Source organism: Leptonychotes weddellii, chromosome 11, assembly GCF_054177405.1.
Source record: "Leptonychotes weddellii isolate Sample4059 chromosome 11, ASM5417740v2, whole genome shotgun sequence".
Taxonomy (NCBI): Eukaryota; Metazoa; Chordata; class Mammalia; order Carnivora; family Phocidae; genus Leptonychotes; species Leptonychotes weddellii.
The window spans coordinates 68,081,424-68,105,763 of record NC_138379.1 but is presented as its reverse complement, the minus strand read 5'-3'; the positions used below and the strand labels follow the sequence as shown (position 1 = coordinate 68,105,763).

At 35.0% G+C, this 24,340-nt stretch overlaps 1 protein-coding gene across 1 annotated transcript in view; it reads right to left on the bottom strand.

Moving 5' to 3' along the window:
• Positions 1-20,692, bottom strand: part of ARHGAP42 (Rho GTPase activating protein 42) — a 60,450-nt gene extending 39,758 nt beyond the window's left edge. The window contains exons 1-6 of the mRNA XM_081799065.1: positions 20,543-20,692; positions 18,229-18,358; positions 10,912-11,012; positions 8,709-8,818; positions 6,272-6,350; positions 4,351-4,390 (exon numbers count right to left, since the gene is read on the bottom strand). Of these exons, the coding sequence (XP_081655191.1) occupies positions 4,351-4,390; positions 6,272-6,350; positions 8,709-8,818; positions 10,912-11,012; positions 18,229-18,358; positions 20,543-20,677 (595 nt within the window). The 5' untranslated portion in view covers positions 20,678-20,692. The remainder of the gene's footprint in view (positions 1-4,350; positions 4,391-6,271; positions 6,351-8,708; positions 8,819-10,911; positions 11,013-18,228; positions 18,359-20,542) is intronic.
• Positions 20,693-24,340: the final 3,648 nt, after the last annotated feature.

Genomic DNA, 24,340 nt, shown 5'->3' with positions numbered 1-24,340 from the left:
TCACTCATCATCAGGGAAATAAGTGCAAATCAAAACCACAATGGGATATCACCTCACCCCTGTCAGAATGACTAAAATAAAACATACAAGAAAGAATAGCTGTTGCTGAGGATGTGGAGAAAAGGAACCCTCATGCACTGTTGGTGGGAATGCAACGTGGTGCAGCCACTGTGGAAGGGTATGGAGATTCCTCAAATAATTAAAAATAGAACTACCCTATGATCCAGGAATTGCACTACTGGGTATTTACCCCCCAAAATACAAAAACACTAATTTGAAAGAATATATACACCCCCCCTATGTTTATTGCAGCATTATTTACAATAGCCAAACTACAGAAGCAGCCCAAGTGTCCATCAATAGATGAATGGATAAAGAAGTTGTGGTATATATATACACAATGGAATATTACTAAACCATAAGAAAGAATGAAATCTTGACATTGGCAACAACATGGATGGAGTTAGTACAATGCTAAATGAAATAAGTCAGCCAGAGAAAGACAAATACCATATGATTTCACTCATATGTGGAGTTTAAGAATCAAAACAAACAAACAAAGGGAAAAAAAAGAGAGAGACAAACCAAAAAACAGACTCTTATTAACTGTAGAGAACAAACTGATGGTTACCAGAGGGGAGATGGGAGGGGGGATAAAATATATTTTACTGGAATTAAAATAAAAAACTTAATAAAACAACAAAAAGGAAAATTAATTTCTTTGAAGATGGGCTCAAATTATGGAGCACTACTGATATGTTACTCTTTTTTTTTAAGATCTTATTTATTTATTTGACAGAGAAATAGAGAGCACACAAGCAGGCAGAGGGAGAAGGAGAAGCAGGCTTCCCGCTGAGCAGGGAGCCCGACGCGGGGCTCAATCCCAGGACCCCGGGATCATGACCTGAGCCAAAGGCAGACACTTAACCACTGAGCCACCTAGGTGCCCCCGATATGGCACAGCTTGAGGGATAGTTTAGTTCTACTCTTAACTGAATAGTATTTGTTTAAAATTGATGGTAGACATCGCTATTCTCAAAGTTAATGAAGTCCCAAAGTCTTAGAATTTCAAGAAAAGAATACTGTAGTAGTAAGCATATTTTACAACCAGAAAAGCATTTGTTGACCAATTCTTTAATTTTTACACTTAGTGCTTTTTTCATTAAGAAGTGTCAAACTTATCATCTTTATTGAATTTTATGTTAGTCTCATTTGCAGCATCTATACTCTGAAAACAGTAAAGTAAGAGTAACCACAAAGTACTGAGACTTTTGTTAGGTTTATAAAGACAGTCTCATTACTCTACAGTCACAGAAGAGTTTAACTCTTCATTTCATGGCATATATTCTCTGCATATACACAATATGGCCTATTTTAGGATGCTAGATAGTTTTTACTCTATTACCTTTAGGTTTTTTAAAGAAAGCATAGACATTATGAACACTTTTAATGGTTGACGGTCAAAACAAATCTTTATCTGAGTTCTATATTTTACAATCCTATGCTTCATTATTAGCTTCATCAGTTCAAAAAATACAAACATATCCCATGAAAAAGTGAGTCTCCAAAGGATAGATAACTAGAGTATTTTAAGATAAACAGAATCTATCGGCATTACACAAGGCTATAAAGATGCACTCCTCAAGGTGGCAAATGAATCAAGACTAGTACTGGTTTCAAATACAAAATGACAGAGAAGTTACAAATGGAAATTGATATAATTCCTCACTTTTGAGAGGAGTCAAATGTCAAAAAGGAACACAGAGATCTCAAAAACCAGGATGATATATAGAAAAATGGTAGAAGGGGTGAACATAAAGATAAAAGCTGCTGTGCACTCTTAACATGATGAGTTTACATGATTAATTCAAGACTTAAAAAAGAGGTCTGAGAACTTCATCATCACTGGAATATAATTTTGAACTGAAACAAATAAAATTCCAGACATGTCACTAGGAAGAAAACATGACGCTGCTCTCAGGTGAACCATATGCTTGAGTCTGGAATACTGCTGAGTGTTCATGTATACCCTATAAGTTACCAAATCACTAGTAAAATAGTGGTATATTGATAAGACACAGGATAAAAGAGATAAGAAGATTACAGTCTGAGGAAGAGATTCAAAGTTCCACTAATACATTTTAGGACTTGATGTAGTAAAACATTTAAAATTACATGCAAAAATATTAAATTCTGAGGACCTGGAAAGTCCATCGACTATTCTGAGAGTTAGGTCATTTCAGGGAAAGGGACTTCAATGCATATTGGATTGAGTAATGTTTAGAAAACCTTGCTCACATAAGTCGGCAATAAAAAAATGTCCACCCCACTGCTTGCAGGGAGCTAATTTCTGGAAGGTACATTCAATCCTGTGCCTCCATTAGTCAGAGTTTCTTTTTATTGATGGCACATGCCATAGTCTTGTCTTTTCAACAGAGTAGTGATTCTCCTTGGGTGAGCAAATTTGAATTTCCAAGAATGTGGAAAAGCAACCAAAATAAGTGTGATTTTGGATAAGTAAGCTTTATGCCCACATAGTAAGACCTTTTGATATCACTAAACAATTTTGTATATAATTTATTTAGAATGTTTAGAATACTTAAAGGGATATTAATCTCAGCATTTATAAGCCAATTTACTAGATTACAGAAGATACCACCGGTTTAGAAAGATTATATTAGCCAGAATCAGAAACTTGTCTTATTATGGTGCTGCATTTGGGAGAATAAGATTTACTACTAAAATGACATTTTAAAAAATTAGGACAATCATTCATAAAATAAAATCTGTACATAAAGATAGGCTGAAAAAAAATAAAGCTTAAGATAAAATAATAAAAATAAAACACACCATTTTGTAATTACAAATGGTGGTATAGTGATGTTTCAGGTGGCTAAGGCCACGAGAAAGCACATTTCTAGAAGAGTCTTTATGGCATGAAGAAGTGTACATGTGATAACTTTCTTATTCAAATTTCGTAGTTATGATAGAAACTCTACTTCCCAGAAGTGCATTAAAGATCAAATATATTCTCACTGACTTCACCATGTCCCCATTTAAAGCCTTACTCAATACCATATATAGGTTCAGTTGTTTTCTAAGGATTCATCCTTGAGCAGGTTCATTTGAAGTTGAAAGAACTACACACTATATATGAAAAATGAAACCAATATTAGGAAACACATTTCAAACTCTACTCAAATGCAACTTATATAATATATTGCTCTTTAGGTAATTGTTTAGAATGAACATTTGGTGCTTATCTGTTGGTTATTATTTTTGTGATTAGATACAAATGGGCAATGGAAGATTTTATATTAATCACTTTCCTTGATTTGCAATAAAGAAATGCAAGAATAAAAACTGGAAATAATTTTTAAGGTCTTCAACATTAAGAGTATTTTAAATCATGTTTTTTCTTTTGATAATTTCTGAAATTAATTGCTAAGAAGCATTTCATTCAGTTAAAATAATAGGCTTTTTCATACACTCAATATTTATGACTTTCAAATGAGTGCTTTCCTAGTTTTTATCTTTACTTCATTTTAAGTTGCATTGTATTAGCAATTTAAAAGTCAGGGTTATTGTTAATCCTATTTTAAAAATAAATTTAGACATCATGAGAGAGAGTCAATTGAGTTAAATAAAACTTGTAATTGCTTTAGAAGATATACACCTAACCTTAGAAACAAATACACAAAATAACTTTTATATGTCAAATAATCTGACCACGTAGAGTATATGATAAAGAAAATACCTTAAAATAACCAACAGTAAAAGGTGGCAAGAAGGTGGCAGATGATTAAAGAGGATTTAGAATGAGATGGAAAACACAGAAAATGTGTTTATTAAGAATGCTTTAATACTAAGGATTCAGTAGTCCTACAGTGAGACAAGAGGTTTTCCTATATATCCCATGTGTTATGACAATGTTTTTATACATCACACTCTCGGGCACAATCTCCTAAAACCAGCACAAAGTATTCATGTCTTCAGTCTTGTCCCTGGAACAGGGAAACTAAAATAAAGAAACTCCCTACTGCCATTAAAAACATTTAAAAAATCAAACTATATATCAACTGCTTCAAATCTCTTCCTGGGATAAAGCAAGGTGCATACCTATAAGTAAACAAACATAAAACAAATAAAAATTAATTTTGGTTACTATAACACCAGTAGCTAGTGGCTTTGACTTGAGCAACTCCTTGGAATAAAAATTTTAAATTTGTTTAACTGTCAGGTCAATGATATGCTACTACTATTTTTCCAGAATTAACTCTTAATACCACATAAAACCTTTGGATTAAAAAATCTGTGATAAAATTTTAAATAATTATTAAAACAACTTACTTTCTTCTTTCTTGCTAATAATGGCAGGCAGGGTGTAAATCTAAAAAACAAAGGAAGTCTAATCAGTTAATGACCCTGCACAGAAGCAGGGTTATGTCGGTACAATGATACACAAAGGGAGTATCTTGATTTCAAGGTCCTACAATTGGTGCATCCATAGGGCCAAGTCCCTACCCTGTCAACCTACCTTGTTTCCCACTTCTTTCCATCATGGCTGTCTGTCTAGCCCTGAGCAAGGTTCTACCCTTTTCATCTGATTTATATATCTCATTCTAGTACCTGACATCATGCACAGAATGTATCCTTTCTTCAGGATCTCATGAATTTTACCAGATTACTCCTTCCTCAAATTATCTCCTTAGTGTCTTGTTCTCAGCATGTAGAGCCCTAACTAGTACCTGAGCTCTCACACCATCTTCTCAATCTGCTCTAGGTCAGGGCTTACCTCACAACTATTAATGGCAAAGAGTCAAATCATTTTGTTTTAATTTTCAACTTTTAATTGGCAGATATTTTTATAAGTTATAATAAAATAAAACATAATAAACATAAAGAATAGATGCAGAGTCCAAATTTTTTATTATTAAACTCAATAGAAAAAAATGACTTCTCCAAATTGCTTTAAAATTTTTCAAATGCTTAATCATAATTTCTGCACTCAGTTTATTGTGGACTGGTTAACAGTTTGAGGGATGGCCTCAAAGTCTAGGGACCACACTTTATATGTGTGTTGTTGCATTGGTACTTTGCACAAGGTTGTTTGCAGATTCTTTGCCAACAAAAGGATAGTTCTCAAGGGACAGAACAGGGCCTCCTATTTTTCTCTGTGTGCTCATACCTCCAACCATCCAATGCAGTGTTCTTCACAAAGAAAACAGACAATGATCAATGATTTATTCCCTTCTTTACATAAGCCTCCCTAATAATTTTAAGTAAATTATCATGCCCACATTGAAATAACTATTAAAACGGTGGAGATATGGATGGAAGGGAAAATGTCAAGCCACAAGGCAGTTTGACCAAATGAGACTTATTTTTTTAAAGATTTATTTATTTATTTTGGAGGGAGGGGCAGAGGGAAAGAAAAAAAAAAAAATCTCAAGCAGACTCCCTGCTGAGTGCAGAGGCAGATGCGGGGCTCAATCTCAAGACCCTGAGATAATGACCTGAGCCGAAATCAAGAGTCAGATGCTTAACTGACTGAGCCACCCAGGCGCCCAACCACATGAGACTTTTAAATAATGATATAGACCACAGGATTAGTTCTCTAGAACGTTTGCTCATCACACTGATCATGAAGCCTACCACAGGCCTTGCAAAGAGTGGGGATTCAATTATTAACTGAATAAAATAATCCAATCAGCACAGCCAAGTTAGTGATAAGTAATTTGTTAAAAAGTAATCTTAGGATTTCACTCATATGTGTAATGTAAGGAATAGCATGGAGGACAACAGGGTAAAGGAAGGGAAAACTGAAGGGGGGGAAATCAGAGAGGGAGAAAAACCATGAGAGACTATGGACTCCAGGAAACAATCTGAGGGTTTCAGAGGGAGGAGAGTAGTGGGATGGGGTAGCTGGGTGATGGGCATTAAGGAGGGTGCGTGATCTGATGAACCACTGAGTGTTATACACAACTAATGAATCATTGAACACTACATCAAAAACTAATGATGTACTGTATGGTGGCTAACTTAACATAATAAAAAAAAAAGTAATTTTAGGTTTAAATCTGGAAGTCCCCCTGTGAAACAAATTAGAAAGTTATACAGTGAGTGAGACAACACTAGAAAAACAGTAAGAGTCTCTACTCTGATTGCTACATTAGTATTTCCAAATATATTACAGACATAAAAAAATTTCAGATGTACTTTCTAATTAGAACAATAAAACCTAAATTATAGAATGTGTCAATATTCTTACCGGTTCTTTACCATCCATGGCTTCAAGCCAGAGTTTCCGATTAGCTTCTGAGAATGCCTGCAATGTGATGATTCCATGTCTGTTAAAAACAAATATTTTATATATTCAATTTATTCCTGTTATGTCTTTACACATTTATTATTTTTTGTGTTCTTAAAGGTAAAGGTAAAACTTGAAGAAAAAGCAGGAAAGAAAAAAAATGAAAAGAGAGAAAAAGGAAAAAGAAAAGAGAAGAAAAAAATAATTTAAAGAATGAAAAGAAAAAGACTGATTTATAGCTACCTTTCAGAAAAATCACTGGGGGGACACATACACATATACATACACACAAACAAATATTTTTTAATTCCAATGGTTGCAGGTAGTAACATCATTGGTTTAGGTGTAACTGCCTGAAGGAGGCTAGTTTCAAACTATTTCCTCTGAAATGACCAAAAAAGATGACAAAGTTACATTCACCAAAGTTCAGAACCACCTAAATGTTCTACAGTACGAGAACGATTACTATTATGACCCCAATGTGGTACAATCTAGTCACCAAAAATAATTACAAAGAATATATAGTAATATGAAAAGTTTCATACCATAATTAGTTACTAAAAAGACACTAAACCAAAGTGTTTATACCATGATCACAATATTAAAATTAATTCATTTAAAAACCATTCTTTCCCATGTACCCATTCTGAAATAGTTGAGGATGTACTTCAAGAGAGAAAGAGTGAGCAAAGGGAAGGAAGAAAGCAATGTAAGATAGAAAAAGACATGAAATTCAGAAATAGTTAAATTAACCTAGTTAACTGTACAGATTGTCCAGAAAATATATTTAAACAGGACATTAGAGGACTCTGTGAACAGGTACACTGAGGAGGAAATTTCAGTTAAATACTGTATGATTGAAAAGTGTTATGACTTAAAACTGTGATAAAGGCATATTATCTCTTGTGTAAACAGGAAAACAGATCACTGGAATGATAGGAAAAGGAAAAATGTATATGAAGATCAAGATCATTTGATCTTGGAGAATCCAAGCCAGCATCAACAAAAATAATAAGATGATAATTTTTTTTGGCTGTTTATGATGTGCCAGGCACTATGTTATAAATGTGTCTCATTTTTTAACCTAATTTAATCCTTATAGGAACCCTTTGAGGTGGGTACTTATTATCCTTATTTTACAGATGAGACAACCAAAGCACAATTTGACAGTGTGTCCCAGGGTTACAGAACTAAAAAGTGCTGAAATAAAGAAAAATCACTAGCATGTTGGCATCTGTCTAGATAGAAAATCCAGAAGTTCCTACCACAAAACTATTAAAATCAGTAAGGAGCTCAACAACTATGCTGGATATAGATTAATATATTAAAAAGATTAATAGCCTTTCAATACAGGAGTCTCAACCATTTGGAAAAAATATACTAATGAATTCTATTCAAAATTGCAATAAAATGAAAACACTCAAGAATAAATCTTAAAACAATATAAAATCTTCAAAGAGAGTTCAACTCTCCATCAATTAATTAATAATTTTAATGCTACTCCAGTCAAAAATCCCAAAGGATTTTTTTGGAAAGAAGGGGAAATGTAGTAAGTGGATCCATAAAATCTAAGAACACGGTGCCAAAATATTTAACACAATTTTAAAGAAGCATAAAAAACAGGGGCCTTGCCCTACTAAATAGTTACAAGCTACATATAGGTAAACTATAGTATATAAGAGTATATACAGTACACATTTTATATAGTGCACACACACAAAGCTAGACTATTCAGAAAAGTATGGTAGTAATTCAGGGGAAGAAAAATAGATCATGGCATAGAAGAGAGATCAAGAAGTATACCCATTCTTATTTAGTTTCCGTTCTTATATTGATACAAGAAAAAAAAAGGATAGCTAAAAATCCCCACTAGGTTATAAACTCGCATGCACAATATTTATGTCTCTCCCAATATTCTGTGGCTAAGAAATGTCCAGAATGGTGCTCTGCACAGAGCAGGCACTGAATTTCACTGGCTGAAGGAAACTTATGGCATTTCCAGCTGTGTCTTATTACTCCTTGGAAGCAAAGGCCACCAGGCTTCAAAAGTCCACAAAAAAGCTTATCCAGGAGTGGTAAACAATATTGTCAGAATCATTCATAGTGATGGGAACTCAAATCCACCACACATCCCCTAATGTAGTCATTTATGTTGATTCCCCGAATTCTTCTTTGAGTGATGTTGCTTTTCGCTAGCATCCTTTCTCTGATTTATTTCTTGAAAGCATCGTGCAATATATATTTGTTGAATAAATACATAAAAGAATGAAACAAACATGCACACTGTTTTTAAAGACTGAAAAACAAGTACTTGTATGCTGTTTCATATTTATATCTAAACATAGAAACAAATAATTTAGCTTATTAAAAAATATGAAGTGAAAAGAAAACCTCAAACCTTTCAACTACTTCTATGTCAAAGCAGAATCGTTTGTCAATTGAATCTGTCTTTCGTCGGATACAAGATTTCAATTTAAACATTTCTGGTGAACCGGTAACAAGGCCATTCTGAAACAAGAAGGAGAACACATTGTTGACATGACAACAAGGGCAACTGGAAAATATTAAATATGCCAACTAAGGTTGCTGCACTTAAATGTCAAGTACAGGTTACGTATGAAGGTCATAATCACATCTTGTCCTCTGACTACAGACTTTTTGCCTAATGTTAACTGCTCAATTATAATGCAATTCATAAATTAATCACATACACATTTTAATTAAAGAATTCTGTAGCATGCCTATCTAGTAGTCTTAAACATATTTACTTATGTTAAATTGCACTAAAATGTACATTCTTTAGGACTTCAGATTTAGAAAAAGTGTGAAATCATAGTTACCATAATGTCACAATTAGATATACAGAGCTTGTCAGGATACAACACTGTTGCTTTGGCATCAAAATGCCCTAGGTTGCTAAGAGATTAGTATTGTTCATTTGTGTGTGTGTGTGTGTATGTGTGAGTGCATGAGAGCAAGTATGTATACACATGTGCATGTGTGTTTGTGCATTAGGGCCTTATAGCATTAAATGGTAATTGGCTCAAAGTCTCAGGAGAGCTACCAAAATAATACATTTCTAGTATTTACTTGTTATAAATGTATTGCTATCATACACACCGCATGACTGCTTTGCTGGTAACCAATTGCTACTCTGCGAGTCAACTGTATCTCTTTGGAGAGGATCCAACATAAGCTCGAGTCATAAGAATTCTCTTCTATACCTGAGATACCAGTCACCTTAAGGGGAATATTTACCCAATGTCTGGTTAATTCTACTATCTTTGGTTACTAAGATCATAGATTTATTAACAGAACTTTGGCTTGGGTCTATTTGCTAATAGCTCACTGACCATCAAAAGCTGACTTTTAGGCAACATCTTTTATTATGAAACCTTTGTAGTACACACTAGGCATGATTATAGGACTTAATTTCTCATGATGGTAGGAACTGAAGGTTTCTTTTGCTCGGGTATGTTCTCCTTTATATTATGTCTCTCCATTTGAATTACTAGACTCTATCGAATGCCCAAGCACAATAAGTTTCAGCTGATGTATTTGAGTATATATCTAAGTTAGATCAGCATTTACCTCTGCTCTGATCTATACCAAAAATTACCTGGGTGAGTCACTTACTTTCTACCACCTTGATTTTCTAATCTGTTAAAATAAGGCTGGACTAAATAATCTTTAGGATAACTCTCAGTTCTAGGATTCTTAGATGATGGCCCCAATTACCTGATCCTTAAGTTCAGTCACTTGCCATATTCATATCATAATTCACAAAAAGATTATACACTATATACAATAAAGGTGTTGTACTCTGTAGCATTTCCTTATACAACATACACTTTGTTCTATACTGTTCACTAGCCATGCAAGACATCCAGTGACCAATTTACTTTTGGAGTAAATGGGTATCAACTGATTTCTTCTGAATGCTGGCCAGTATTTCAGTAAACAGTACACAGTGTAGAAGAGGAAGTGGCATGCAGAGGCAAAAGGCAACCTCCCACAGAGGTGACCTGGAGGAAAGATGCAGAGTCCTTGAGCCTGGTCCAGCCACCAGGAGTCTCTACTAAGGTGCCAGCCAACTAACAGCATAAACAACTCTGTGCCAGGGATGTGAGAGGACACATCTAACAGCTAACATTTAACTTAACTGTTTATAAACATTCCATGGTAAGGTAAAGGAAAATCCTGGCTGCTCTTTTTAAGTCATCAAGATCACTGAAGTTAGAGAAACTTTTTTGACTTTTCAATTTTTAAAAACTGTTTACATGAGAGACTATGGACTCTGAGAATCAAACTGAGGATTTTAGAGGGAAGGGGGGTGGGGGGATGGGTTAGCCTGGTGATGGGTATTAAAGAGGGCACGTATTGAATGGAGCACTGGATGTTATATGCAAACAATGACTCATGGAACACTATATCAAAAACTAATGATGTAATGTATGGTGACTAACATAACATAATAAAATAAAATTAAAAAAAAAGAAAAGCAAGAAAATACGATTTTATTTTATTTATTTATTTATTTATTTTACTTCCATTACTTATCTAACAAGTTCAGATTCTAAAAAAAGAAGAAGAAAACTCACCATTTTCCCACTGGATTTCATTTCTGAAACACTCATTGTAAATGTTTTACTTCCCTTATCATATGTACAATAATGTTTAATCCATGTAAAACCAAGTGGTCCTGATGTAAGGAAACAAACATTACAGATTGTTAATAAATGATTTGGAACTATGTTTGTACAGTTTTTGATGCTATGATACACAAGTGAATGTCTCCACAGGCCACGCTAGTTTAGAATATTTACTGTGAGAAAGGCCAGTGTAAAGGGAGAGTTGTATGGGGTACCATGTCTGGGAATCAAGCAACTTGACTCTACTTGCCTGTAGCACCAGCACTCCCCTGTAACTCAGGAGTCACTCTAGATATGAATTTCAGTTATCTCCTCAGTAAAAGTGGCATACCTTACATTCCCAAGAGGTAGCAAGAACGAGAAACAGCCTATAACTGATCTCCTTACCTCTATCCTTTGTCCTTTATTCTCAAAACTGTCAGAAATACTCTACTAAAAATTTAACCAGTTCATTTCATCCTCTTTGTTCAAAACCTCCAGTGGTTTCCCACTTCACTCCAGGTAAAAACCAAAGAGCCCATTACTATACACAATGCCCACATGCTCTGGCCCCTCATTACTGATCTCACCTCACATCTTACTACCTTCTGCCTCATCCACATTGTTCTAGTTACACTACCCCCCTTGCTGATCCTTGAACCCAGGGAACGCACTTCTGCCCCAGGGCATTTGTACATCCTGTTCCCCTAGCCAGGACTATTTTTCCTTCAGATATCTGCATGGCTTGCTTTGTCACTTCTCCAGGTCTTTTCCTAAATGACACCTTTACGATATGGCCTTTCCTACAGAGGTATCTAACATCTCAGCACCCTCACCTTGATATTTCCTCTTTCTTTCTTTATTTTCTTCTTAGCATTTACCACTGTCTAAAATAGGATAAATTTTATGAATTCTATTTATTGTCTGTTTCTGCCACTAGACTCTAAGGCTCTATGAGAGCAGGAACATGTGATGCTCTGCTCACTAATATATTCTTAATCCTTAAAACAGGGCCAGACATTAGCTGTCGGTCAATCAATTCTTGACAAATGAATGAAGAAATGAATCATTCATCTTTCTAGACTTCACTGACCTTGGAGTTATTTCCTCTTACCACTAGTCTGAAAATAAGTGAACTCAAATAACTCCTTAAAGTGAAAGTAACTTTTACTTCCCATTTTAAAATAAAGCTATATATGTATAGTGCTCATTTCCCCCTATAAATACTGTGCAACTCTTTCCCATAGCATACCACATAGTTTTCCTATATTCTCCTTAAGGAATTAGATGCTGCTGCTTCACCAGGGAATAGGGATGCATAGTAAGTTCAATTTTTCCATGACCAAGGTAAACCCTTAGTCTTCCCACAGGGAAGCCAATTATCCTGCATCTATATGCCACTGTGGGCTGAGTGGGTTGAAAATGGAGTTTGTGGGGTGCCTGGGTGGCTCAGTCATTAAGCGTCTGCCTTCGGCTCAGGTCATGATCCCAGGGTCCTGGGATCGAGCCCCGCATCGGGCTCTCTGCTCGGCGGGAAGCCTGCTTCTCCCTCTCCCACTCCTCCTTCTTGTGTTCCCTCTCTAGTTGTGTCTCTCTGTCAGATAAATAAATAAAATCTTAAAAAAAAAAAAAAAAGAAAATGGAGTTTGTTTTCTACACAACTTCTCCATCTAGGGTCCCATCCTGCTTAACACCTGCATCCTTCTAGCAACAATTATGTACAATAGTATTGCTGGCTTGGTTTCATAACCATATATTTAAAAAGCAAGAGACTGTAATGTAAAAATGTACTACTTGAGAAAAGTGTTTCATGAGGCATTTGAATTTTTTTTCTCTAATATCAGTGCCCTTGGTGTCATATTTAGCTTTAAAATACTTAATCCCAGATCTCAAAATTATAGGGTACAGCTATAACTTTGTAATCACAAAGGATTATTATAATAAACTTCAATTCTGTTTTAGGGCCATTTGATACTATAATACTTAAGCATACTTGTTGATTAATTCTGTTACATGCAGTATAAAACACTTAAAAGGCTTAGAGCTGATGAGTGGAAAGTGGTTGGATGAAAATCCTTATAGTGACTTCATTACTTAGGAAGAAATTTATAAAGGAATATTAGCAATAATTTTTATTTTTTTATTTAAATTCAATTAGCACTGGGTGTTATATGCAACTAATGAATCACTGAACATTGTATCAAAAACTAATGATGTACTACTATATGTTGGCTAATTGAACTTAAGCAAAAATTTTTAAATAAAGCTGCTGCAATGCTCTGATGACATTTTAGATCTAAGTTGTTTTTTTCTTGCCTCCATCTTAAATTCAGAACCTCACACATTTAATCTTCAGGTTTGTGGTACACACATGCCACTTCCTTTAAAGTTGCTTGACACGAGGCCAGGGCAGATGTTCCTAGACAAGAAATTCTGAGGTCCTTACAAAAAAGCGTGGGAAAATAACAATTTATTTTATCTCTAAAGCTGCAAAATAAAAGAAGTTTAGGGGCTCCTGGGTGGTGTAGTCGGTTAAGCGTGGGACTCCTGGACAGCTCGTAGTGATCTCAGGGTCCTGGGACCAAGCCCCACATCAGGTTCCATGCTCCACATGGAATCTGCTTGAGATTCTCTCTCTCCTCTTCCTCAGCCCCTTCCCCTCCCCCAGCATGCTCTCCCTCTCTCTAAAATAAACAAATCTTTAAAAATAAAGTAAGTTTAATTATCTTACCCAGTAATCACCGGAGGTTGCTGAGATGATATTTGTGGAATGGGAGGAAATAACATTCACTAAATACCTACTAAGTGTCCACATTTTATCTAGAAACTTTTTAAGTCAGACATTATATGAGATTCATGTGCCACTTACTGCACTGAGAAGGCAGGTTAAGTCAGACATTATAAAGAGCATTTTACATAAAAGAAAACATATCCTAAGAGCTGGAGATGGTACTACTTTCTCCATCAATAGGCATGTGATTGGAGTTGTTCTTTTTAGAGGAATAATACTTCTCAACAGTTGTTTTAAGACTCTAATGAGATAAATATAAATTGCATGGAACATAAATGTTCGTGGTAAATATTATTCACCACTACTGACAATAGAGACATTTTACATATATCACCTCTATTCTTGCAACATCATGACTAGACAGGTATGAATACCTTTCTTTTATAAATGAGGATACTGACCTCAGAGAACTGTTTGTCCAGAATTACCCAGTAACAGGTTGCAGACATGGAATTCCAACTCTTCCATGCTCTTCCTGTTTAAAATGAAGTCTATTATAACTACCCTATGATCCAGCAACTGCACTACTAGGTATTTACCCAAAGATAAAAGAATACAGATTCAAAGGGGTACATGAACCCTGATGTTTACAGCAGCATTATGAACAATAGCCAAACTATGGAAACAGCCAAAGTGTCCATCAATTGATGAATGGATAAAGAAGATTATATATATATATATGGAATACTACTCAGCCATCAAAAAATAAAATCTTGCCATTTGCTGAGATGTGGCTAGAGCTAGAGTGCATTATGCTAAGTGAAATAAGCCAGTCAGAGAAAAACAAATACCCTATGATCTCACTCATATGTGGAATTTAAGAAAGAAAACAGATGGACATATGGGAAGGAGGGGGAGGAGAAAGGGAAACAAACCATAAGAGACTCTTAGGATAGAGAACTGAGGGTTGACAGAGGTAGGTGGGTAGAGGAGGGGCTAGATGGGCAATGGGTATTAAGGAGGGCCCTTGTCATGATGAGCACTGGGTGTTGTATGTTAATGATGAATCACTGAATTCTACTCCTGAAACCAATATCGCACTATATGTTAACTAAAATTTAAATAATAAATAAATAAATAAAATGAAATCTATTAGAATGCAACTTATTTTTTTTTAAGATTTTATTTATTTATTTGACAGAGAGAGACACAGCAAGAGAGGGAACACAGGCAGGGGGACTGGTAGAGGCAGAAGCAGGCTTCCCGCAGAGCAGGGAGCCCGATGTGGGGCTCAATCCCAGGATCCTGGGCTCGTGACCTGAGCTGAAGGCAGAAGCTTAACGAATGAACCACCCAGTCTCCCCTAGAATACAATTTAATGTATGCCTAGAAGTGGGTAACACAAAAACCACATATCCAGATAAAGTGGAGCTCTGTGTCCAAACTGCAATGATCTGCTATTACCCCATCACATCCATCTCCATTTATCAATTTATAGTTCTGCTTTTACTATTGATCGCTGGTTACTAATTGCACGAGTATATTTTATGCCTTCCACTACAGAATAAAGACCCTGGAGCCAAATTCTTTATCTCATCTTCTATTCCCCATAGAACTTATTAATGCAGTGATAGCAACAGTTAATCAATATGTTTTAGTGAGCTGGTATGATTTTCTTATACTTTCAAAGACCAAGGGGAAAGGGGCTTCAGATATATGTCCCTCATATAAAGATAATTCCAAAGGGATATAAATCCATTCATTTTTCTTTTTAAATCTCTAGGCAATGGGAAGTGGGGAGATGATGAATAAGAAAAGAAGAGAAGGATTATACTAGGGCATAAGAGCACTTTTGAAGGTGATGAATGTGTTCATAGTGGTGATGGTTTCATAGGTCATATATATATGGCAAAACTTAACAAATTATAATTTTAAATATTTACAATTCATTGTATGCCAACTGTACCTCACTAAAGCTGTAAAAACAATGCAGGTGGATATAGAGAAAATTGAGATGAAATTATCTTAGGAGTAGGAGGGCAACATCAAAGGAGAAGATGTTAAAGAGAGAGTCCCAACTGTTCAAGTCTCAAAGGCCACACATCACTAAGGGGGCCATCACAGGAGGGGCACAACAAGCCAGCATGGTGGAGGGATGTGTCAGAAGCTCTGCAGAGGATGGATTACAGACAGGCAAGCCTACAGGCAGAAAGAAAGCAATTATGAGGCCAAGGAAAGACTGTGGAGATGCGAGAAGGTGTGGGTTCAAAGGTTATCAAGGAGATAAAATGGAGAGAGTTGGCCCCAGGTTACAGGGAGACACTGGAGTTAAGGAGTAAAGGATTTACCTCCAGTCTTTAGCCTAGGAAGGCAGGTGGTATCACTTAGAAGGATAGCAAATTTCAAAGAAAAGGTCAGTGTCACACAAGGCTTTATAATCAGCTCAGACTGACCCAGAGAAGTCATGTATCTTAAAACACAAGATACCAACATCAGATAGGTGCATAAAATACTGCGTTTTGTGCACCCATGCAGTACCCAAATTATTAAAGGGCCTGTGCTTATATTCTGACCCAAATGTCCAACAGCTGTAGAATGAGTAAGTAAACTACAGCACTATCCAATGGATGGACTCCCAAGTACCAAATAAACATGATATACTTGAAGATTAAAGTACAAAAGAATTTTCTAGGCAATCCAAAGCTTTTTTCTTTAGAACAAAATATTGTGTACCCACAAGGACTTCAGCAACTATGTAACACTGGGGGATTAAAAAAAAATCAAGAAATAAAATTACTGAGTCTTAATGAATTAAAAAAAATCTTTAAGCAAGAGGATGGCACCTCCTCTACCACAAGCATGTTTGAACAAGCCTCTTTTTCTTTATTTTTTTTAAAGATTTTATTTATTTGACAGAGAGAGACACAGGGAGAGAGGGAACACAAGCAGGGGGAGTGGGAGAGGGAGAAGCAGGCTTCCTGCCGAGCAGGGAGCCCGATGCGGGGCTCGATCCCAGGATCCTGGGACCATGACCTGAGCCAAAGGCAGACACCTAACGACTGAGCCACCCAGGTGCCCCTGAACAAGCCTCTTAATCAACACATTTTTCTGCTCAGCAAAATATTTTATTGATCAAAATGTAAGCTCCTCTCAATGTATCCTTACACTGAGGTTTTCAAGTCTGAAAGAGTTACTCAAAACAAGTATTTAAAAATTTTCTAAGTGTCCTGAGTTAAATCTATATACCCTGTTTGTGACCAATGAATTAGGGTTGTTTTTTTTTTTTCATGAAATTGTGGTGAAAGTGATTTATTATGGTCTAATTACAGAATAGCTAGGCAGGTCATTAGATTTATTTTAACATCCAAAACCAGCAGACTGGTCAAAGTCAATAATGATGAGAGAGAAAAATCCTGAAACCCAGATCTCCTGAGCCAGCAGCCCTCTATCATCTAATCCATACAGTAATAAATATTTGCTGAGTCTGTTGGATCAAATCATTATTTGCTTGTACACTATCCAACAAATGAGCATCACCTGAGCATGTCAAAACATAAAATGTGCTGGCATTTTAGTAATCATATTGCATTAATGTCAAAAACTTTCACAGCCAAACCAGTATCTCTAGCTTTCCCATCTCAACCCTTTAAACTATAACATCTTACTAACTAACCAAAACAACTTCATTAATCTATCATCTACAGATATGGAGACCTCAGAGCAGTGCTACTGTATGTGTTTTTTGAGTCCCAATATATGAGAATAGTACAGAAAGTAAAAATAAGCATTTCAAAACTTTTACAATGTTTTGGCATTACTGCAAAATCCAAGCATATGATTTTGAGTTTTACAAAGACACAGATCCATAATGGATTGGAAATAAAAACAACTATTCCTTTACCAAAACAGGATGAGACTGTGCATTAGAGCATATCTGGTTTGAAATAGTTAATTTAGTCAGACTGGTTCCACTCAATGCAAGTACCATGCAGAAAGAATCCTATTTATACAAGTTTGAATGGCTTTTTATTAATTTTTGTGAGAAAACTTTCTTAGCGTGAGCAATTATAATAGTGCCCTATCACTTCTGATGCTTATTTCCTAACCTCAGGAAGTAAAAAGTGCCAATTTGACATTACATAGTTGCCAGTTTTATTCCTGAAAATGGGATGAAGCACAGAATTTAATGAAATAATGCTGCAGGAAGAGAAAGTATTATCATAGTCACCAGGATGATTCATACTGATAAAGGCTTTGAATTTCAATTTTCCATGAAAGTTCAAATTGAGATTAGCTATTACAATGAAATTCTAAAACTGAACTCATGTTACCGTATCATCAGTGAAGGTTGTAAGTTCCAAGTTCAATAATATGCCAACTTGGAGATCCTGATGGCGAAATGTGGAAAAGCTTCCTCACTTTGATGGAGGTAGTGGGAGAGCAGACTAAATATGATAAAGCTGTAAGGAATTGCAGTCTTCCTATTTGAAGGAAAAAACACTAACCAAGTCAAATGTTAATCATAAGACTCATTAAGTTATGTCTTTGTGACTCACGTTTCTCCTGGACATAAAGGTAGCCTTCCATTGTCCACTGGCTGGGTGGTCTGTAATCTTGGTTGGCAGATTTCATTCTTTGCATCAACCGCTCTACCTCTTGTCGAGTACTTTCAAAATTATTCCTTGTCTTAAGTAAATAGAAACAACAATTTCATTCATTGTTTCCTACCAGTTTTGAGGAACTTCCAGTCTAAAGTTTCAAAACGGCAAGTGGTGCAAAAGGATAACCTTGATTCTCTCAGCACTACTCACTACATCCGGGATCTTACACATTGAGTCCTATGGTCTGATTTTGAATTGCTTTAGTGAAACATGAACGTGCACAGTGAAACACCACCTTCTGTGGTATGCGTATGTGTATACTTTATTCCTATTTCCTACTCTAACATTATTACTTAGGGGACAAATCATAACATTTATAAACATAATATTTATGAAATAGAGTTTTATATTCACTAATACCTAACGTAAAAAAGCAGATATATAGGGACTTATATTTCTTTCTTTTTTTTCTCTGTGAATTGTTTTTTTTTTTATTTTTTAATTTTATTATGTTATCTTAATCACCATACATTACATCATTAGTTTTTGATGTAGTGTTCCGTGATTCATTGTTTGCGTATTTCTTTTGGGGGGTAAAGACAAAATAAATTCACATACTTTTATGTGGCACTTAGCAAAAAAAAAAAGTTCAACACCCATATTCTTAAAACCTTTTAGAAGAAATATCATTTAGTTTGGTTTCCAGAAATAGTTATCATGAGTTTAGTGTATAAATTAACTCATAAAAATGAATGGGTTTGCTAGTTCTAACTTCTATTACAAAAAATAGTTTACTCACATTACAGCAAGTTTACTTAAGGTAAGATATAGAAAGCATAAGGCTTTTCTCGATCTCTTTTGCATTCCAGCCACATTATTTCAACAATTTGTTTGAAAGCAAGCAATACGTTTGGAAACAAAAATCACCACCACCCAACTCTAAAATTTGTTATGGCCCATAATAAAAGAACTGAATCCCGAAGTAAGTTAGGAAAATTTTCCTAATTGCCACTTTTGCTACTTCTTAAGCTTTTTTTTCCCCCAATTCTTTTAAACATAAGGATCATAAATTTTCCAATTCCTTACATTCCTCTCTTGTTCTCGAACTTCAGGAATCTTAATATAATTATAATTCATATGGAAATAAATCATAAAAATATTTTGGCCTTTATAATTTTCCCTTTTAATATTTACTAAAAAGGTCCAAATGCATTCCATATTGAAAAACAATTGAATGACTTACATGTGAAACCAATTCTGCTAGAAAATCTAGATTAAATAAAAAGCTAAAACCCAAAACACAAGTAGAATAAATCCAACTGCCTATTTCTTATGGGACACTCCAACCCCCTAGTTCCATTTACTGAACATCTCCACAATGGCAAGAATCAGAGAAGCAGTGAAAGACAAGCTTTTTATAGAAAATTAAGTGAAGGCTTTCCAGTTAATTTACTTTGGCCGTTGAGCACTAGATTATTTTGGCCATTGAGCACTGGTTATTCAAAAATAACTTCATTTATACAAAATTCTCAACAAATAGAACTTTCTTATTTGTCAGGTTTGATAATGCAGGAATGGATTGGGTAAGTTGTGTGTTTGTGTGTGTGTGTGTGTGTAATGTAAGTGATGCTTAGCATCTGCAAATCTGAATTTGTATAACTATGAAATCAGATACAAAAAGGATTAGATAACTTTACAAAATAAACCCTAACAGAAACAGATAGGATGTTTACAAATAATTCTCAATTAAGCTTTAAAGCAGTTACTATGAATGCTTAAAAACCACATTTAAATTATTAGAAAATAAAAAATATCATATATATTATATACAATTTCAGAGAGGAAAAGGACATTCCTTCAGTGCTCAAATACAACCTTTTCATTCCTTCAGTGCTCAAATACAACCTTTTCATTTCACAAATATAGAAATGTTACCCTTTCAGAAAATAAGACTTGCCTAAGGTAACCCAGCAAAATAATGAGAACATTGGATAAAGGCAAAAGTTCCCAACCTTCGAAGTATCTATTATCTATACCTCTGTAATATTTATTTTTATAAAACTTGCTAGCATAAGTTTTTCTAACATATGATTAGCTCCTTCTTGGTATACTTTCAACCAGCATAGAAAAAAGTGTTTTAATAAATTTTTTAAATGACTTTTCTAAATTAGATAAATTTTTAAAACACTCCAAGGTTTCGCTTGGTTATAGTTTCTCTGTCACCATCTGATTCACTAAGGAGAAGCAGTGAGAATAGGTATAGTCTTACGTTCTGCAAGTTGAACTGAAGCTGTTGCTTATATGGTGCAAATTCCTGGGCGAGTTCGTATCCCTCATGGTAAAAAGTAAATAAACCCTGAAGGAATGACAAAAGCTGCAAAAATAGAGAAATGAAAGAAACCATGAAAATGTGTTTTAAAAAAGAATGATCATCAAACATAATAAAGTGGGAAATTATATCTCATTCTAAATCCTCAAGCTAATAAATTTTCAACCCCTTTGTTTGGCAAAGCAGACACCTGAGTTATGAATGTGAAATAAACCACAAAAGCTAATTTTTACTTCCTTAGGGACAGTTGTTAATATTAACTATTCTGCTATTCAAATGCATTGAAGAAATAATACCCAGGAGAGACCATTAATAGGGATAAAGACCCAAAGTGACATGGGTGCTACACCAGAAGAGATTCTAATCCAAACAGAGAGATAAAACATGTGTAGATGTGAGGAAGACTAAACCAGTAAATTAGAGATAAGGAGTACCCAAGGGAAGGAGTAAGAATTTGGCCAGATAAAATTAAGAAAAGTATCACAAGGTGGCAGTACTGATTCAGGTATTAAATAGACAACCTTTTAGCAAATAGTGGGAAGAACTAAGAACAGGAAAGAGCTGAGCAAAAACTTGGAACTGGATACAGATTTTTCACATAAAGAGTTGGAATAAAATTCTCTTTAGGAAACCACAATGTCTATTAGCCTTCTAATCCCAAACTCATATGTGCATATTTATTATGGTCTTATTCATAAAGCAAGAATGGATCTCCATGAACTTACAGGACACAGTTGTTTATATAAATTATAACTGAAAAATAATTATTTTTTTCATTTAATTCATTGGCATTTTTATTACAAACTTGTGTACCAATTTGATCTCTTCCTACAATAAAGTTAGAAAATACTTTCCAGAAATGGCTATTTTTTTTTTAATTCAAATAGTGTATTATGTCTGTAAGCTACTATTTTAAACTAAGGAAGAAACACAATTTGAAATTTTTATAAGTGAATAAATCTCCCAAAATTTTCTCTGTCTGGGAAAATAGGTGGATTCAGCTAAGCACCAAATGGTATGTGTGTTATGATTTCCAACAGATAAATACTGGTTCTATCTGAAGACAACGACCTAATGCTTTTCCTCTATAGTGAGTCAACTTCTTACAAAGTTATGTTCATGTCAGAAAACACATACTTTCAAGTTGGTTTTAAATTGTTACATTTTAAAGACTTTCCTTCTCTTATTCAACAATTCCTGGTATGTCAAAATACATTGTTTTCCAAATTTAGAATTATTTTACACTGTCAATTTTACATCCACTGATAATTATTATTATCAAAACTACTCAATAGATTATCCTTTACTAAAATGATGCTACAATATATCTATTGAATTATCCAGTAATTTAAGATACATAGTCTGCACATATTGTGGTCTCATTAAAAAGAACTATACCTTTTAATTAATTGAGATTTGGATATACAGATTTAGAAGTTTTCAGAAACAAATAAGAAAATACTTCTGAAATATACAGACAACACTAGTCTTTGAAATATCCAAATAATAGTTTATGAAGTTGTTTGAAGGATTATTTCAGTTTTAATGTCTATAACTGATCCTCAGTTAAACTGTCTTGTTATTAACTAGATATCATAAAAGGAAGATGCTCAGTATACAGGATTTAATTAAACTTATAAAGAAGAGCTTTAAGAATATCTGTAGTAAGTCTTCCTGTAAAACATCAAATTCCCCAAGATCTGCCTAAATAAATAAATCTACTGGCATCTTATAACAGAATTCAGATTCACTCAGTAGCAGACAATGCATGCTGAGCACCTACTAGGGAAAGAACAATTTTGAGAGAAGTACAGAGAAATTACCTACAAAGAACAACCCACCTTTTCCTTCGTTCTACATCCAGTTTGGAAGCAACTTTTGTGAAAGTTTAAAAAAAAGACGGCATGTACGAAATAACTGCCTCTAGATGGCAGTAAAGTAAAACTTTTTTAGGTTTGAAGCTCTGCTAGTTCATTTTATCCTCAACAAATTCCAGGATGTTAAATTAAGGTAACTTAATAGGACAGCCTGAAAATCTTTAAGAATTGCATTTCCTACATGTCATTTTCTTTGTTCAATCTGCCTGAGTGAGTGGAGCAGTGTGGAAAGACTACTGTCTCAGCTTACCTTAAGGTAAACCTGACCTTTTAAAATAATAGTAACAACTACTAAAAACTACTGAAAAGACAAATTGGGCTTTAATATTAAATCACTTTGGGGGCGCCTGCGTGGCTCAGTCGGTTAAGCGTCTGCCTTCAGCTCAGATCATGATCCTGGGGTCCTGGGATGGAGTCCTGCATCAGGCTCCCTGCTCCATGGGGAGTGTGCTTCTCCCTCTTCCCCCTCCTCTAGCCAGTGTGCTCACGCTAGTGCTCTCTCTCAAATAAATAAATAAGGACCCCAGGATCATGACAGATGCTTAACCAACCGAGCCACCCAGGCAACCCAAAAATATTAAATCTTTTTTATCATCACTATAAGCTGATATAGCACTTTATTATTCCCAAGGGTTTTAGAATCAAATTACTATTTGTCACTCCAATAATCCGACCAAATATAAACATTGATACTACACTTATAGATAATCATTTAGCAAAATCAACTACAAGACAGCAAAGGAAAAAAACATTCATAATTCCCCAGCCCATTCATTAATCACCAAGTTTCAAGTCTTAGAGCCCCACAGTTACCAGTGATACTGTGAATGGCAGAAAAAAGTAAGAAAAGGAGCTGGGGGCTAGCATGAGAGTGAGGGGAAGAACTCTGAAGCAACTGATGCAGTAATTCTAGGACTGTTGCTCAAAATGAGCAGAAGAACTGGGATATAAAGGCTCTTATAATGGTATGATTCATTCCTGTCTCCTAAGAAATTAAGCACTGAAAATCTTAGGGAATCCACTACCAAAACTATTAGAACTGATAAACAAGTTCAGCAATGCTGCAGGATACAAAATCAAGACACAAAAGTCAACTTTATTTCTATATACTTGGAATGAACAATCTGAAAATGAAATTAATTCCATTTATAATAGTTTCAAAAGAATGAAATACTGAGGAATAATTTTTAAGTACAAAATTTATAACTTGAAAAGTACAAAACACTGCTTAAGGAATTGAACAAAGTTTAAATAAAAGGAAAATACTTCATGTTCTTGAATTAGAAGACCTAACACTGTTAAGATGGCAATACTGTCCAAAATGATGTGCAGATTCAATGCGATCCCTGTGAGAAGCCCAGCTGACTTCTTTATGATAACTGACATGCTGATGCTAAAATTCATATGGAATTGCAAGGGACCCAGACAACCAAAACAATCTTGAAAAAGGAGAACTAAGTATTTAGACTCACACTTTTCCATTTCAGTACTCAATACAAAGCAGTGGTAATCAACACAACGTGATACTGCACCAAGTAGAGACATTAAATCAATGTCTAAGAACTGAGAATCTAGAAATAAGCCCACATACCTGTGGCCAACTTACTTTCAACAAGGGCACCCAGACCATACAATGGGTAAAGAATAGTCTTTTCAACAAGTGATTCTTGGACCACTGGATAACCACATGCAAAAGAATAAAGTTGTAACCCTACTTCACACCATAGACAAAATTAACTAAAGATAAGTGAATTGTATGGTTATGTTGAATTACACCCCAATAAGACTGCTCGGGGGAGACGAACCATGAGAGACGATGGACTCTGAGAAACAAACTGAGGGTTTTAGAGGGGAGGGGGGT